The sequence below is a fragment of the Magnolia sinica genome, chromosome 17 (genome assembly GCF_029962835.1).
Source record: "Magnolia sinica isolate HGM2019 chromosome 17, MsV1, whole genome shotgun sequence".
Classification (NCBI taxonomy): Eukaryota; Viridiplantae; Streptophyta; class Magnoliopsida; order Magnoliales; family Magnoliaceae; genus Magnolia; species Magnolia sinica.
Window position 1 is genome coordinate 8,654,224 of NC_080589.1, and position 16,999 is coordinate 8,671,222.

A 16,999-nucleotide genomic window follows, 5' to 3' on the forward strand; every position below is an offset into this window, starting at 1 on the left:
CCCTTTAATGTAGAACTTAAATGACAATGAAACTTTGGTATTTTGGAATTACCACTCACAACATCAGACACATTATAAGAGGTCCTCTGTGTTTTGATCATTGACTTATCTGATGAAACAACCCTTTTCAATTGCTAGGTTGAACACATGGTTAAAAGATTCAGCAACTCGTTCGGTCCTGAGTGAAGTTTAGTAGGTCAGGGCTGAATTTTCCGATTGGTCCAAGTGGGTAATCGAGTCTTTACACTTCCATCGAACCACCATATAAGGTGCTACCGAGTCGTGAGTTGACTCTGACGAGTCGCATCAGACTCATGCAAGTCTTAAAAACCATGGTTGAACTGGAAAAAAAAAAAAAAAAAAGATGGTTAGGACAATCCATCCAACATTGTTTTTTGAGCACGTCTGATCAGAAGATGTAAGTGGGCCCATGAGACAACACATGGATAGTAGAATGAACTCAATAGAGTTCCTCTTTTTCTTCTTCCTCATTTACAATGCACATGCTCTTTTACATGCATATTTTATTTCCCAAAAGAGTTACAAATGGAACATACATTAGGGGAGGCTTCCAGCAAAGAGCCATTTCTCTTCTTCTCCATTCCTTCATTTCCCTCTGCAGATTCTTCGAATACAACATATATACAGGCCTTTGCGAGTTGAGTTCAATCAATTGAGGAACTCCAATGGGAATTGTATGAAATCTAGGACTTTCTTTGTAGCACTCATGCCAACGTGTCACGTGTTTAAGATCTGTACATCAAATGGGGCCTACCTTGTAGATGCCCGCCTAAAAATAGGCCAGACCGCCCATCCGGTTGGCCACACATCTATGAAGAAACTGACCATCAGTCAATAGTTTTCTAATCATGGTTCCTATGATGAGTGCTCATGGTCAGAATGCTCAATCCTGTGTGATGAATGGTCGGATCTTGCACGTGTTCCAAGTTGCACATGTGCCAGGAAGAGGCCCTCAATCTCACTAGAGTTCCATTAACTGGGTTCTGATTAGATGATACGATATACAGCGTGGAGATGTTCATTGCTGATAAATTAGTGAAAGACCTGAGGAGATGCATAATACTCGCTTTCTTTGAATACAGGTCTCAAGTCTTCTTTGCACATGAAATCCAAGGGGAAAGAGACAAGATGCCCCCTCACCGATTCTAATCTTTCCATGGAATCCATGGCTTTGATATCTCCGTTCTGATAAGATTCTAGCTTGTCAGGTGCTATCCCTATATCTATAGTGGTGTGCCCAATTCTCTCCTTCCAGTAGGCCATGCTTTGTCGAATCGCGGTTCTACACGTAATCAGCATCATACGCACATGGTGAGAATATTCAGAGAGACGTAAAAGGAAAAAGAAGAAGAAGAAGTGATCAAATCATACCTGGATTGAATAAGATCATTGGGGGTGCATGCAAAGACATCTTGGTAAATCATAGTATTCGTCTGCCAACAGATAATGGAAGCTTCTTTACTCAGAGAGAACTAGAAAAATAAAAATAAAAATGAAGAAAATAGTTATAATGGCTAGCAAGTAATAAAGGGAAAGTTGCAACTATCAATTATCTAATGTGTAAAGGTTTTTTGAATTTCTAGGAGCCGAATGGGTTTCAGAATAAATCACCAGCATGCGTCACCCCGTTGGGGTGCACACAGATCTTCCGACGATCAGAGCCACCCATGATCTCGGTACTACCATAAATGAGCCATGATCCTGTTATTACACTTCATTTACCTTGACCGTCAATTTTGAAGGTGGGTCATTGAAATCTTCTTTTTAATATTCCAAATTCAGCTACAAATTGTGCTTGTTAGAATCATCGGTTCAGTGTAAGTTTCTTACAATGGCCCTTATAGCATAGAATTCAGAACATTGTCCGTTCCTATGAGTGGACCATCTCAGCATGTGGGCACCAATGAGGCCACACACACACACAGAGATATGAAGAAAATGAACAATAGCTATTACAGGTGAAGATTGTTTTAGCCTTCTTCCTCTAAAAATCTCGGATCGAGTTACATGCAAGATGTAAGAAGGACACTTCATTTCTAAAAGACAGCCAGCTATCTAGAGCACCCATGTTGGACTTGGGTCGGCGGCACATCATCACGGTGTAATTAGGAAAGAATCCTGTGTCATCTTTTAATCTTGTATTTTAGCAGTATTATGTTCTTTCTTTTGTACAGATATTTTCAATGCACATGCTGAAAATGTTTTCTTTTTAAAATATTGCGTTCATGAAGTAAAATTTATACAATACAAGTTCTTCAAATTCATCAACATGTGTGAAAATGCCAACAACCAGAATAAACAACATCTTTATAGGATGAATTTAGGACAGATGTGCCAAGGCTGGAAATTCAAGGCACAGTATAGCCTGAGGTATTATTTCTTCAAAATTAATAACAATCCGCCAAGAGGTTAAAAGGAATACCATTTAAATGCCACCACATGTGCCAGCATGGCAGACAGGTATGACATCCAAACTGTCCACCATGTAGGACCGACCTTGATGATTTTTTCACCCAAACACCAGGCTGGTCCACTCATCCAGTGGACCATAATATCAGAAACATGTGGATGGTTTAAAAAGTTCCAGTTAAGTCTTCTACAGCTGTATATTTTGTTTTGTAAATGGCGACCCACCTGACTTTTGGACCAACCTGATTCTTGGGCCAGGGCATCTAAATAGTGGGTGTCAGAAATCCCTGATGGATGGGCGAGATCTTGTAGCTATGTGCCATCCTGGCACATATGGTGGCGTGTCCATGAGCTGCCTAGTACATGTATGTGTGCATAGCAAAGCTTGTAAATCACATACACGCATGGCCATCACACTTGCCAGAGTGCACGTGTGGGACCCCCTGATGGATGGACTAGATCTAGTAGCTTATGTGCCATGCTGGCACATATGGTGGCCCATGAACTGCCTTGTGCATGTGTGGCATAGCAAAGCTCGTACATAACACATGTGCGCATGCATGCATGTGTGCATGAGCTGCCTAGTACATGCGTGTGTGCATAGCAAAGCTTCTAAATCACATACACACATGGTAATCACACTTGCCAGAGTGCATGTGTGGGACCCCCTGATGGATGGACTAGATCTAGTAGCTATGTGCCATGCTGGCACATATGGTAGCCCATGAGCTGCCTTGTGCATGTGTGGGTGTAGCAAAGCTCATACATAACACGTGTACATGCATGCACGCACTCTCATGCTCACCCACTACACATGCCCATGTACCCTCACATTGTATGCGTTTGTGTGTGTGTGTGTGTGTGTGTGTGTGTGTGTGTGTGTGTTGGTTAGAGAGAGAGATGATCACATATATGGATGTATGTGAACTTTCACAAGCAGCCCCATCTTTCTTGCCAATGTGTAATGTGTGTTGGACATCAAAGTAGTGTAAAAGGTGGGCCACACGATGAATCTCACCTGGCTTGAAAACTATACCGATCAACTTACAGGTGTAGTATCAGAAATTCCAGGTATCGAGCCAATATATCGCTAAGTATCGCCAATGTATCGTGAATGTTTTCGACTATGTAAATTCTAGGTGTCACTTGTATCGCCGATGTATCGGTGATGTTTCGACAACATCACCAATGTATCGATATCACCAAAAACCCGTTCATTAATATTTTAAAAAAATCCATTTCAAATTTTTTTTATGTGTGCATGGCTGTATGATGAAATGCATGATGGATGCTTGTATATGCATGCATGCATGATGGATGGATGGATGCATAGGTGTGTATACATGCATGGATGGTGGATGGATCATACTTGTGTGTGTATATGTATGTGACATTGTATGCATATATGTATGTATGCATGCATGCATGCATAGATGGATGGATCATGCATGTGTTTATATGTATGTATGTGCATGGATGGATGGATCCACCATTTTCCCCATGCTTACCCAATGTTCCTGAGTCAATGAGACATGCTTTCAGGCTCCCATAAAAGAGACACTTACTATTTGGTTCCTAAATATGCAAATATGCTCCTTTTTTGCTATTTTTTAATTCTTAAATATGCATGTGTATTTTAGCATCTCCTGAAGTATCATTGAAAAATTCTACCATTTTTCCCATGTTTCCCTAATGTTTCCTTGAGTCAGCGTTAAATGCTTTTAGGCCTCTAAGGGAAACTTATTATGTATGTGTCTTTTTTGCAATTATTCGATACCTAAATATGCAAAATATGTGTATTTTAGCATCTCCTAAAGTTCCATTTAGAAATTCCACCATTTTCCCCATGATTCACCAATGCTTTTCTCCCAGTCAGCGATACATTTCCTGGCATCAGCAATAATATTGGTGATATCGATATATGTTTTCGTATCCCCAGCAAGCGATACATGTAACGATATTGATACTACAAACACTGGAGTGAACCAACCTGATTTTTGGACCAAGCATCTCCATGGCATGGTCCACCTTTTGCATGACTTATGTCCAAAAAACATCGCATGTTAGTAGAACATATATGGCTACATGTGACCTTTTACATGCATGGGATGTATGCTATCATTTCTCCCACACACATAATCATGAAAAGTTTGAGGCAATCTATGAAGCTGATGTCTGCCATTTTTTTCTGGACTGAACATTTGTCATCTTCACCTTAGCAGTCGCCATCCAAATATCTTTGTATGTTGCATCCTCCACAGGATCACTGATTCGACTGATCTGAAAGTATTGGAAGAGAAACACATCATCAAACAAGTAAAATCTTGTTTCCAAGAAGATTTCGGATAACCAAATCATCTAGTAATTATTGATTTTTCTACTCTCCCAAAAAAATCTTATGATTAATGAGATTTTTATTTTTTAAAAAAATATATGAGGCAATGTAGGTCCAATGCGATACATTATGGATCTTGATACTCCCTTTAGCTAGGATGAAGGTGTCCATGTTGGCTTCCCACACATTTTAAAAAAGAAGAAGAAGAAGAAGAAAAGAGTAGTAATGTCTTTTAATTCAACAATGTGTAGCATCTATGGGGCATGGTCTTAAATCCATTCCTACACAAGTCGGGCATGAATGACAAGCTAGCAATATGATTTTTTATTTTTTCTTTTGGGAAAAAATTAGTGTGAGGGTGATAAAAATGAAGCGGAAAAATACCAAGTGACATTGAGAGAGGGAAACAATCTCCATAAAAGGGAAAAGAGAAGGGCTACAAGAAAACATCGATCTACGCAAGGGAATCTGGTGGGAGTAGCATTAATAGGGGTAATAGGATAGGTGATGAGGACTTCCGAGTACCATACCAGAGGAGGGTTGAGCCAGTCTCCTTATGGCTAGACGACCGTTACATGGGGCCCACTTGGCCCAATTCACATTCCCAGCCACGTTGGAGACCCCACGTGCATGTTCGTGCATCTTTGAAGACCCCACACTGGGAAGATGCATGTGGACCGCATATAGGAGCCTGATGGACATGATGATTGGACAGTTGGATCATCATCATTGGACATCTTGATCGTGGACCCCTATGGGCAACAAAATAGTTTAGTTGTTTAGATTATTTACATGCTTTGTTATTTTTAGTATTGTTTATATTTGTGTTGACACTAGGGAGTTAGGAACAACTTAGAAACAACTTTTAATTTATTAAGCGTCTTTATGTTAAGAATCTTATCTGATAGCGTCTTTTTGTAAGAGGTCTTTTCTGACACTATAAAAGAAAAAGATGGGTGTGTAAAGCCATAATGCCATTATTTTGAAAAATAAAAAAGTTGTGTTTTCTCTCTTCTTCATGTGATTTGAAGAATACTCCATGTGATTTAGATCTTGGGTGTGGTGTGATTCCATTCCCCATTCAACGGCGGTGTGAGGCTTCCATTTATCATCTTCCTCCTCTCTTCCTTTCTATCAAAAAGAGGTATTTTCCCAAAAAACTTCATCTCTATTCTTCCCTTCCTATCCAAGACCATCCAAATAATCTTTTTCTTCAACTTTTCATCATCAAACTTCAACCCCAACTGAAATCAACCATTGAAGATCCAAAAACCCTAGCAAATGACCCATATGTGCAAGCCCCTAGGCTGACCATATGGACAACCGTTCAATCCTTTGATTTCCCCTTGCTTCCCCCATAAAAATCCCTTGATTCTCCATCCATAACCCTACCCACAAACCCTAGATTCCCAATTTCCTATTTTTTCAAATTTCCAAAAACCCTAATTTCAAAATTCTCAATTTCCATGAACCCTAATTTTTCAAATTTCAAAATTTTCCCTTTCTAACCCTTAATCATAAAACCTACAACTCTGTCCCTTGAGTGTGGAACATGCCTATGCTAAATTGGAAGTTCCATCATTTCATCGGGCCTAGTTTTAATTGACTTATATGATTTCTTAGCATGCGGGTATGTGATTTGGGTTAAATCAGATTTTATTTCCTATTATTTACTCTTAATTATGTGATGGGTTGGCATCTTTTGTTAATTGAATTATTTTATAGACTTTTCCTAATCTTCACGCTGCATGCTAGCATTAAATCATGTATCCGGCATCAATACGGCTCACGGAAGCAGGGGGGCAATGTAAATAAGCTAGATATGGTAACATCCGAATAACAAGAGCAGCAATGTTCTGGAGGTTCAGTGGCTAAGGTCCACTAGACAAATCCTTACAGATACTTGCCCAGCTAGATCATTCAGTAGATGGACACCTCTTGGATGGGCTATAACCCTAAAATCACATCAAGTGAATGACCCTAATTGTTGGATTAGTATCTATTTATTTATTTTTATTTTTTTCATTTCGCAGTTGATAATTAGATCATTGTATCAACGTCAGTTTTGGAATGTGGTCCATCCAAGAGGTAAGGCATCAAGTGAATGGTATTGGTCCAAATCATTGTATCGATGTCACTTTTGGAATGTGGCCCATCCAAGAAGAAGGACATCAAGTGAATGGTCTAGATCAATGCGCACATGCATGGATTGTGGGGTAGAGATGGGGGCACACCACACACTTTGGTGGTGTGATGCATCATGCTTATCTTTCAAGGGTGAATGATGAGGACATCCGATCACATAGAGTATATCAAAGAAGGAAGAGAGCCTCAACAACTTCAATTTGGCTAGATGATTTTAACGCAAGGCCCACTTATAGGCCCGGATCAATTTTCTAGCCCATTCAGAAGACCCCACATGCATATATGTACATCTAAAAGACCCCGCACTAGGAAGATGCATGTGGGTTGCTTTATTAGGAGTATTGGACTGTAGGATCGCATGGAGTATAGGATTGGGCCATTGATTGTGGACCGTCATCATCGAGGGGCATCATATATTTTAGGATTGCATTTTTTATGATATCTTTGTGGATTAAATGTTAGTCTCATATTTTATTGCTTTCATACACTTATTTTATGTTTGGGAGTATTTAGGACATGTTAAGAACTTTTTTCTTTTAACTGAAAGGGTAGTTTGGTCATTTGTAGCCCAAAAGGCCATAAAGCCTTGGGCATGTAAATCCTATGGCATTATGACGTATGAATGAAATTTTCTTGCTCCCTTTTTAGAGCAACTTCCTCTTGTGAAAAGAGCAACTCCGTAGTGCGAAGCAGAGCCTACTTTCTATTTTTCTTCCTTCTCTAAAGGTATGTATTTCATCTCCCATCTTTGCTTCCCCCCTCCAATCCTCTTCTTTATTATTCTCCAGTTTTCCTTCAAACCCCTTTTCCCTAAACCTTTCTTCTTCTTTTTTCCTTTAACCAAATCCCTCAAAATTTCTTCTTCCTCTTTGTTTCTTTTAGTTCTTTTCAAAACCCATTCAAGCGAGGGCCATTCCATTGCACCCGAATCTTATCCGATTCCTCCCAAACTTGACCCAACTCTTCCCCTACCCTACCCGAACCTAAAACCCACCTTAAATTGGGTCTATTCCCCTACGCTAGATGGAAGTCCCTACTTCCATAGGTCCTATTGGATGAGAATTTTATAGATCTAGCCTTCAGGATTACCTCGGCCCTGACCCTAACATGATCGAATACTTGGATTGCTTGATTTTGGGGTTTGAGTTACTGTTATTATTATTTTTTTGTGTTTCATGTTACTTATGTTATCTATTATCTAATTTCAGCAATGCATATCATGTTAGCATTCATGTCATGCATCAATTTTGGTATCAAAGAAGGTTTCTAGTGTAGGATTGTAGGGTTTATCTTATTGTATATCATATAGTCGTTTTTCTGTTATTAGGGTTAATTCTGTTCGTCCCTGCATGCATACCTGTAAACTTTCTGCATGCGACTTGCACAACCTGTGCATAACTGAGAATCACTCATATCTGAAATTCTGCGCAAAGGAATTCTCTGTCTAAAATCTGATTGCAGCAGAACCTGAACTTTCTGCATAAATCTGATTTCTGCAGAATCTGAAGATTGCAGCGGAATATGATTTTTTGCATAAATCTGATTTTCAGCAGAATCTGAAATTTCTGCAACAATCTGATTTCAGCTGAATCTGAATTTTCTGCCTAAATCTGATTTTTTGTTGAACATAAAACTCTCTGCATAATCTGAATTTCTGCAGAAACTGATATTTTAATGCAGAAATTACATATTCTGTCAGCAGAAATCCAATATTTTAGGTGTGAGTGAATCTCAGTTCGTTGTTGAAGCCCCGTGTGTAGTTGGTCTTCTCATATAGGGTCTAGTCTAGTAGTTTTCGGCGTCTAGGATAGCCACATCGCGTAGAAGTCTAGAGTGTCTTAGGTTAGGTTCCCTTCTAGGCATCCCTAAGTTCATGCCCACTCGTACTGGGTGAAGTTTTGGACTTCACCCATCCACGATGAACCCAAAACAGATTGCTGAAACCCTTACGGCCATCTTGGAAAGACTGACGGCTATTGAGATGCAAAATAGGGCCACCGCTCAACAGCTGACCATGACCAATAGGCGTGTAACCCAAATAGAAACATCTTTACGGGCAGCCATCACTCATGAGGCAACCCCTGCTTATGCGGAAGACGCCCAATCTCAAGTGAACCTCGATAATGGGGAAGGCCATAGGGCGGCATGCAGCCATGTAGATGGTCGAGCTAGGGCCAAGGAGCGTCGCGACTACCATGATCCTGATGAGCGTGTAGTTAAAGGTATTAAAGTCGAGGCCCCTAGCTTTGACGGTTGACTGGACCTGAATGCATTTCTTGAATGGATCGTAGACATGGACCACTATTTTGAGTGGTATGGGATGTCTGATGCCCGGCACGTAAGGTTTGCTAAGATGAAGTTGATAGGCCAGGCTAAGCTGTTCTGAAGTAACACAGAGCGATGCATGAAGAGATCGGGAGATGCCCCAGTCGCGCACTGGGATGAGATGAAAGAGATACTTGAAAAAAAGTATCTCCCTCTCTCTTACTGCCAGAGGCTCCTAGACCAGTGACAGTCCCTACGCCAGGGATCCATGACCATGTCAAATTACATCGCAAAATTTGAAGAATTTATGATGCAATGTGACATTGAGGACCCAATGATCATGCTGTCTAGATTTAGGACGAGCCTCCGATCTGACATCCAGCGAGAGCTTCTCTCTTGCGACATTAGCACCCTAAAACAGATGTACCAAGTAGTGCAGGATTTAAAGTTGTACCTCAAGCTGCAATTTGGGAAGCAATTTGGCTCCAAGGAATCCAATGTTAGGACTACTCCCTGGGGAGCTAAGTCTAGCTTTGGGAGTTAGACCAAAGCCCATAATGGTCCACCATCCCACCCTAGAGATGTGAAAGGAAAAGGTATAGCAAGTACCAATTCTAGGGGTGGCGATCCAGTGTGATGTTACAATTGCTAGGGTTTTAGACACTTCACACATCAATGTCCATAAAGAAAGTAACAAAACCCTAATGGTTGGCGATTGTGATGGTGGGGTAGAGGAGTCGGGCGAGTATGAAGAAGAAGTCTATCAGCCCAATGTCACCGGTGCTAGTGACGAGGAGGTAGAGGAAGATGAGACCACACCATTTGCAGTAGTCAGGTGCGCGTTGTCTCATGAAAAAGAAACTGATGACTGGCGTTGGGCTATAATTTTCTACACCTATGCAAAATGTGAAGAAAAGAATTGCAAGGTGATCGTCGATAGTGGCAGTTGTACAAATGTGGTGTCCACTTGCACTTTATCGCGTTTGGGTTTGAAACCCAAACCTCATCCTCAGCCTTTCAGAGTTTCTTGGGTTGACGCATCTTCCATGCTCGTCACCTAGAGATGTCTTGTGCCTATTCATTTTGGGTCTTATATAGACTTGTTGTGGTGTGATGTCCTGCCCATGGATGTTGGACACATCATTTTGGGTCAACCTTGGTTATTTGATCGCAATGTGATGATATATGACCGTTTAAATGTGTGTTCATTCATGCATCAGGGCATGAAGATGAATTTAGTTCCTCTCCCACCAAAAAGCAATGTGGAGAAGAAAGGTGAGGGGAAGTCAGATAATCCAAGGGATACAAGGAAGTTCCAACCTAAATCTCTCCATGTTATAAACGTCAAGGAGTTTGAGCGAGACACTAAAGTCGATTCGATAGTGTATGCCGTAGTGGCTACGGAAGTTATACCTGAGGTTAGTGTAGAGGGACCCCTTGAGGTGAATCCAATTTTGGACGAGTTTCACGATGTACTCCCAGAGTGATTTCTACCTGGAACCGTTAAAAAGTTACAAGCCCATAGTATAGGAACCTATAAAATTGTTAAACGATTAGGTCCTAATGTGTATATAGTGGATCTTCCATCATCAATGAGGATTAATTCTACATTTAATGTTAAAGATCCGGTGCCCTCGGAGCCTCACATAGACCCTAGTGGTAGCTCCTCCGATTTGCCTCACTCTCCTCGTTACCTCTATGACCCATGGCCTACACCTGACCCTTCTTCCTAGCCCGTACCTCCCTTACCACCCAATACCTGAGAGAATGGAGAAGACTGAAAATATCCTGGACAAGCAAGTGGTTTCCACCAAACATGGGGGGTACTAGAAATATCTTGTCAACTGGAGGAATTGGCCAGAGTCAAATAGTTCGTGGATCACAAAAGTGGAGTTTCAGTGCATAGACTTGGATCTCCTGGAGAAATATCGCCGTTTTATTTTGCCGGAGGTGAACTCTTCTCAGCTGAGGAGAGTAGATGAGGACATCCGAGCACATAGTGTATCAGAGGAGGAGAACCCTGACGACTTCAATTTGACTAGATGATTATCACACAAGGCCCACCTATGGGCCTGGATCGAGTTTCTAGCCCATTCAGAAGACACCACATGCATTTACGTGCATCTAGAAAACCCCACATCGGGAAGATGCATGTGGACTATTTTATTAGGAGTATTGGACTGTTGGATCACATAGAGTATAGGATTGGGCCATTGATCGTGGACCGTCATCATCGGGGGGCATCATATATTTTAGGATTGCCATTTTTTTATGATATCTTAGTGGATTAGAAGTTAGTTTCATGTTTTATTACTTTCGTTCAATTATTTTATGTTTAGGTATGCATGCAGCATGCATGTGCATTTAGAAGACCCCACACTGGGAAGATGCGTGTGGGCTTCTTTATTAGGAGTATTAAACCGTTGGATCGCATGGAGTGTAGGATTGGGCCATTGATCATGGACCGTCATCATTGGTGGGGGGGGGGGGGGGATGGTATCACATATTTTTAGGGTTGCATTTTTTATGATATCTTAGTGTATTAGATGTTAGTTTTATGTTTTATTATTTTGGTACACTTATTTTATGTTTGGGAGTATTTATGACATGTTAGGAAAAAAATTTAACTGAAAGGGTAGTTTGGTCATTTGCAGCCCAAAAGGCTATAAAGCCTTAGGCATGTAAACCCTATGGCATCATGATGTATGAATGAAATTTCCTTGTTCCCTTTTGAGAGCAACTTCCTCTTGTGAAAAGAGAAACTCCGTGGTGCGAAGCCATTCGGTGCGAAGCAGAGCCTATTTTCTCTTTTTCTTCATTCTCTAAAGGTATGTATTTCATCTCCCATCTTCGCTTCCCCCCCTCCAATCCTCTTCTTCATTATTCTCCAGTTTTCCTTCAAACCCTTTTTCCCTAAACCTTTCTTCTTCTTCTTCTTCTTCTTCTTCTTCTTCTTCTTTTCCTTTAACCAAATCCCTCAAATTTTCTTCTTCCTCTTTGTTTCTTTTAGTTCTTTTCAAAACCCATTTGAGCAAGGGCCATTGCACCCGAATCTTATCCGATTCCTCCCAACTCTTCCCCTACCCTACCCGCACCTAAAACCTACCTTAAATTGGGTCTATTCCCTCATGCTAGATGGAATCATGGAAGTCCCTACTTCCATAGGTCCTACTTGATGAGAATTTTATAGATCTAGCCTGCAGGTTTACCTTGGCCCTAACCCTAACATGATCGAATACTTGGATTGCTTGATTTTGGGGTGTGAGTTGCTATTATTTTTTGTTTCACGTTACTTGTGTTATCTGTAATCTAATTTCAGCAACGCATATCATGTTAGCATTCATGTCCTGCATCAGTGAATGTCCATCAAATCTGGACCCTGCATTTACGGGCAACCTCTAGAATAGATCCTCCAAAGATTCGCTAAGATTTTGAACTCACGACTTGTTAGTTGTTCAAAATTTACAGTGAAGCAGACCAATTTAGGAACAAATTCAACGTGTGATATGCTCTAACCAGAGAATTTTAGGTTGTCTTATCCAGGAGGTGGATCATGTATTGGACACAGTCCAGATGGATGAACACAATCTGATGAACTTAGTTCATCCACGCAGTGGATGTTAGAGAAACCCCAAGATAGTGATTAAATAAGACAACACAAAGATGACATTACCAACTCCTTCAAGTCATTTAGCTCATGTCACTCATGAGAAGCACAAATACAGATCATCGCCACAAAGAGCTTATGCTCAAACTTCATCGACAGTGAAAGTAAACCTCCAAGGTTCATACAATGAATCTCCAAGAATCTAAGGATCAATAAAAGAGCCGCAGAAGCAGACAAAATATGGCTACCCATAAGTTGATAACTGAGATGATAAAGAGCGAAAGCATGAGGAACATGGTCCCGATTGCAGAACAAATAGAACACTATCAACGGAAAAAAGTGATATGCTTCATATAAATCACGTCATCGGCAGAAAACAAAATTTGCCATAAGAAAAAGAGCAATCATCTAGACATAAATCCTAAAAGGGGTGTATGAAGTAGTCTACACAGCAGGACAGAAAGAAATGATGCCTTCTAGCCATGACAATGAATTACGAAAGAAACCCACCCTACACATGCACACAAATGAGTTTGAAAAATGCAACTTTGAGGAGAAGACTAATACAATAAGGCCATGTAAAAGTGTGCAATTTGTTCATATCCACTAACCTCTCCTGCACGAAGACCAAGATGCTCAGACCATAGGGAGAGGCGAAGACTAAAAGCAAACTTTCCAGCCTTCCATGAATTTCCATTCATAAATGAATCGACAAAATCTTTATCTTCAATCAGTACGCCAATCTGGATGAGAAACATTTATGGGACATAGGTGAAGGCCAATAATGAGAAAATACCGATGCAAATATGTAGAAAAGAGGAAAAGGGAGAAAAACTATGCCATCAAACAAGTGTTGTTCACTATAATGATAAGGTGAACTGCAGAAAGAAAGAAAGAAAGGGAAATTTTAATATTAATAGTATATTCCAGCTATGCTCATGCCCACAAACACATGCACACACTCACATCCACACCCACACATGTGCATGCACAAGCGTGTCCGGACAGCGAAAAACGCTAATGTTTCCCACCTCTATGGGGGTGTTTTCAATGTCAACAAAGCTTTTAGATTCCATGTTAGACACCCAATCATTGATCTAGAGCCTCTTTTTGTTTCATAATTCTATTGGCAGGCCCCGAAGCAAAATCACTCTGATCTGGAGATATTAACGCATCATTTTGCTGTAACCATCGTCTTTTATAAGCCATAGCTCAGATGGTTAGCATCATCCAACCAAAATGCTTATTTCAAAATACAAGCAATCCATCCACAATGGGCTCCATTGAATAGATGCTTTATGATGATGCCTGGACCATTTTTTCCACTTTTTCTTTGCTCAAATCTAAGCTTGTTGGCCTGCCCCAACCTGTTTAGCGTTGTCAAGGGCATTTTTTAATACATCACATATATGCTACATATTTCACATATTCCATTCCTTCGTAAATGTGTAGCCCAACTGATAAATGGAATGGATGCAGGATTAGGTGGCCCAATTCATCTCTGATGAAGACTAATATTCTGAAGAAGGGGCGATGATACAAGCACTGATGAGGAGGAAGATGAGAACCATGATCCAGTCATATGCAGCCACGTTCCAGCAGCCATGGAAGAGTGGGCAGCAGTTTTCGGAAAGGCACGAAGGCTGATGTCAACATCCAATTAATAGGAAGATTGCTAACATTTTGTAGGAGAGTAGAGCGTGGGCACATGTATGTGCATGTGAGTATTTGGGATTTCTATGTTTGTGAAGTCTCATTAAAATGCATATGTGATTATGTGTGCACAACTGCACATGCGTTCTTTTGTGCTCCCTCAGGACACCATTACTTTATGTTCATAAAGGACAATAAAATACCATTAGGGTATGAGAGAAAAGATAAGTCATTACACAACACTTCCTCAAAAGTCTCTTTTCTTCTCCTTTTCTTCTTCGTTTCTTCTTTTTCTCCACCATGTGATTAATCACACAATACCAGAGCATTGAGATCCCCACATCCTCCCTCCTTTCTTCCCATCCTTTCTTTCCCTCCATTTTTCTTTCTACCCTCTCTTTCTTTCTTCTCCCTTTCTTTAAAAGGTGACACTATTAGGGATTGCGCCCTGGATCACTCACACACACTATACTCCTCCCATCCTTCTGTTTCCATCTTCCACCAAGCAATCAGATCTCATAGAAAGAGATTCCTCACCATGAGCTATAGTGCAGCTACAGTACTGCTACAGTATCATGGTATACAATGCCACGAGAATAATGTTCAGATAGTCAAATTAGAGGGTATGTCACTTTACTAAATGAAATAGTTCATATTTTTTCATTTGTCACATTGTTAGTGCAAATCAGTGTTTCTTTTGGGTAGATATATGAATTCAAATGATAAAAAACTGCTGTTAGTTATGGTACCCACACAACCAGATCACCATCCAGCGTTAATGATCACTATTAGTAGGCAGCTGCAATTACCTTAAATGGTCTCAATCTACCAATATGTTCATTGGTAGCAAGAGAAAGATGGGGTATGTTACGGATAACAAGGAGCTAGCCATAGATGACCCCTCCCATGATGATTGGAAAGCGATTATCTGACAGTTATGTCTTGGCTTCTTTCATTCTATGGATCCCAGCATCAGCCATGGTTTGATGATCCTCAAGACAACTAAAGAACTGTGGGATAAAGTTGCAAGGATGAATTCTCAGAGGGATGATATGGTTTGTGTCTGTCATTTGCATCAAGAGATCATGAGTATACAACGGGCAAATCTTCCATGAACGAATGTTTAGCAGCTCTCATGCAGTAGGAAGAGCATGATAATTGTCAATCAGTTGCTTCCACTCTCAATGAGCTTAAGAAGCTAATGGAACAATGCGTATTTGAGTTTCTGGGTGAGCTACACGCTGATTTTGAGCCTCAGCGTGTCCAGGTCTTGTGGAGAGATCTCTTCCTACTCTGGAGGGCATCTATAATTATGTCAAAGGAAAGGCTCAATGTAGGGCCTCTTTAGGTGTGTAGCCTTCAGCCTTTCATGAGAAGTCTGCACTTGCAGCAGGGTCCAAGCATTCTCGTGGTGAACCATCTGAAAAAAGGTCTCAAACCTTAACAAAAACAAACTTGTTTGGACGTGTCGTCATAGATGTGCATGAGAAGTGACTTGCATGAGCAGTGTTATGTTCTTCGCCTCCATCTTCGACTGAAGTCCATTTGTTGAAATGAAGAAGATAAGAGTGGTGGAACCAAAACATGTTGACAAAGGTTGTGAATGCAATTCACACAATTTTAGGTAGACGTGAGATAGATGGAGGAGGCACTACACTCCAATATTTAATCCAGTGGGAAGCTCTGGGATGAATATATATAGATAAATGGAAATGAATTGATGGGGATCAACAGGGACAGAATCAATATTTATGGGGATTTGAACTCAGGGTCAAGTTCTTGTCAACTGGGAGGGGTGGATGTAGTGTCCAGTCGGCCAGCTTCATCTTTGATGAAGACAAGCTCTCAACAAGGGAAAACAGCGAAAGCAATGATGAGGAAGAAGATGCAATACTAATCCGGTCACTATATGCAGCCATGGAAGAGGGGTGCAGCAGTTTTTAGAATGGCATGAGGGCTGATGTCAACATCCTATTAAAAATTGTACCTGTTCCATCAATTGTTATTTTGTGGGCCCCATATGGGTTTTAGCTTGGGTTACGTAGGGTTTTATTTAGTTGTTTCTGACAGTCATAGAATAGCATTATAACAGTTGGGATTGTAATATATATGTGACTGGGATTTTTAGTAGTTTTAGGCTTTGACCTTCGGGGACCAAAAAAGTATTTTAGGGTGTGTTTCAAGTCATCATATGTGCTGACATAGATCCTAATCAATGGCACGAGGGCTGATGTCAACATCCTAATCAATGACATATAAAAGAGTTGTTTTTATAGATTTGGGGGTCTTTTTTTAATTAAAAAGTTGGATGATTCCGTTCTCTTTGAGAAATAACCGTAGAATGTGAGGTTTACCTTTTCCTTCTCTTTCCTTGTTACAAATTGATACTCCCTTATGTGTGGATCATATTGATTTGCTTCTTTCTTTCGACTCTTTTAAATAGGACTCTCAATGGGTCGGATCTGGATCGGATCCAGTTGGATCCGGATTCGGATTTGACTCGGATCCAAAAGGTGATATCCATATCCGATCCACTTATAAATAGCTAGATCCATTTCCGATCC

At 40.6% G+C, this 16,999-nt stretch overlaps 1 protein-coding gene across 5 annotated transcripts in view; it reads right to left on the bottom strand.

Moving 5' to 3' along the window:
• Positions 1-447: 447 nt before the first annotated feature.
• The window catches only part of LOC131231702 (phospholipase D zeta 1-like), a 44,135-nt gene continuing 27,583 nt past the window's right edge, over positions 448-16,999 (bottom strand). For 3 of the 5 annotated variants that reach the window (XM_058227992.1, XM_058227990.1, XM_058227988.1), the window contains 4 exons: positions 13,394-13,525; positions 4,645-4,710; positions 1,393-1,454; positions 448-1,303 (listed from right to left, as the gene is read on the bottom strand). In XM_058227992.1, coding sequence (XP_058083975.1) covers positions 1,054-1,303; positions 1,393-1,454; positions 4,645-4,710; positions 13,394-13,525 — 510 coding nt within the window. In that variant the 3' untranslated portion in view covers positions 448-1,053. The remainder of the gene's footprint in view (positions 1,304-1,392; positions 1,455-4,644; positions 4,711-13,393; positions 13,526-16,999) is intronic. The other 2 variants (XM_058227991.1, XM_058227989.1) reach the window with 2 other exon arrangements.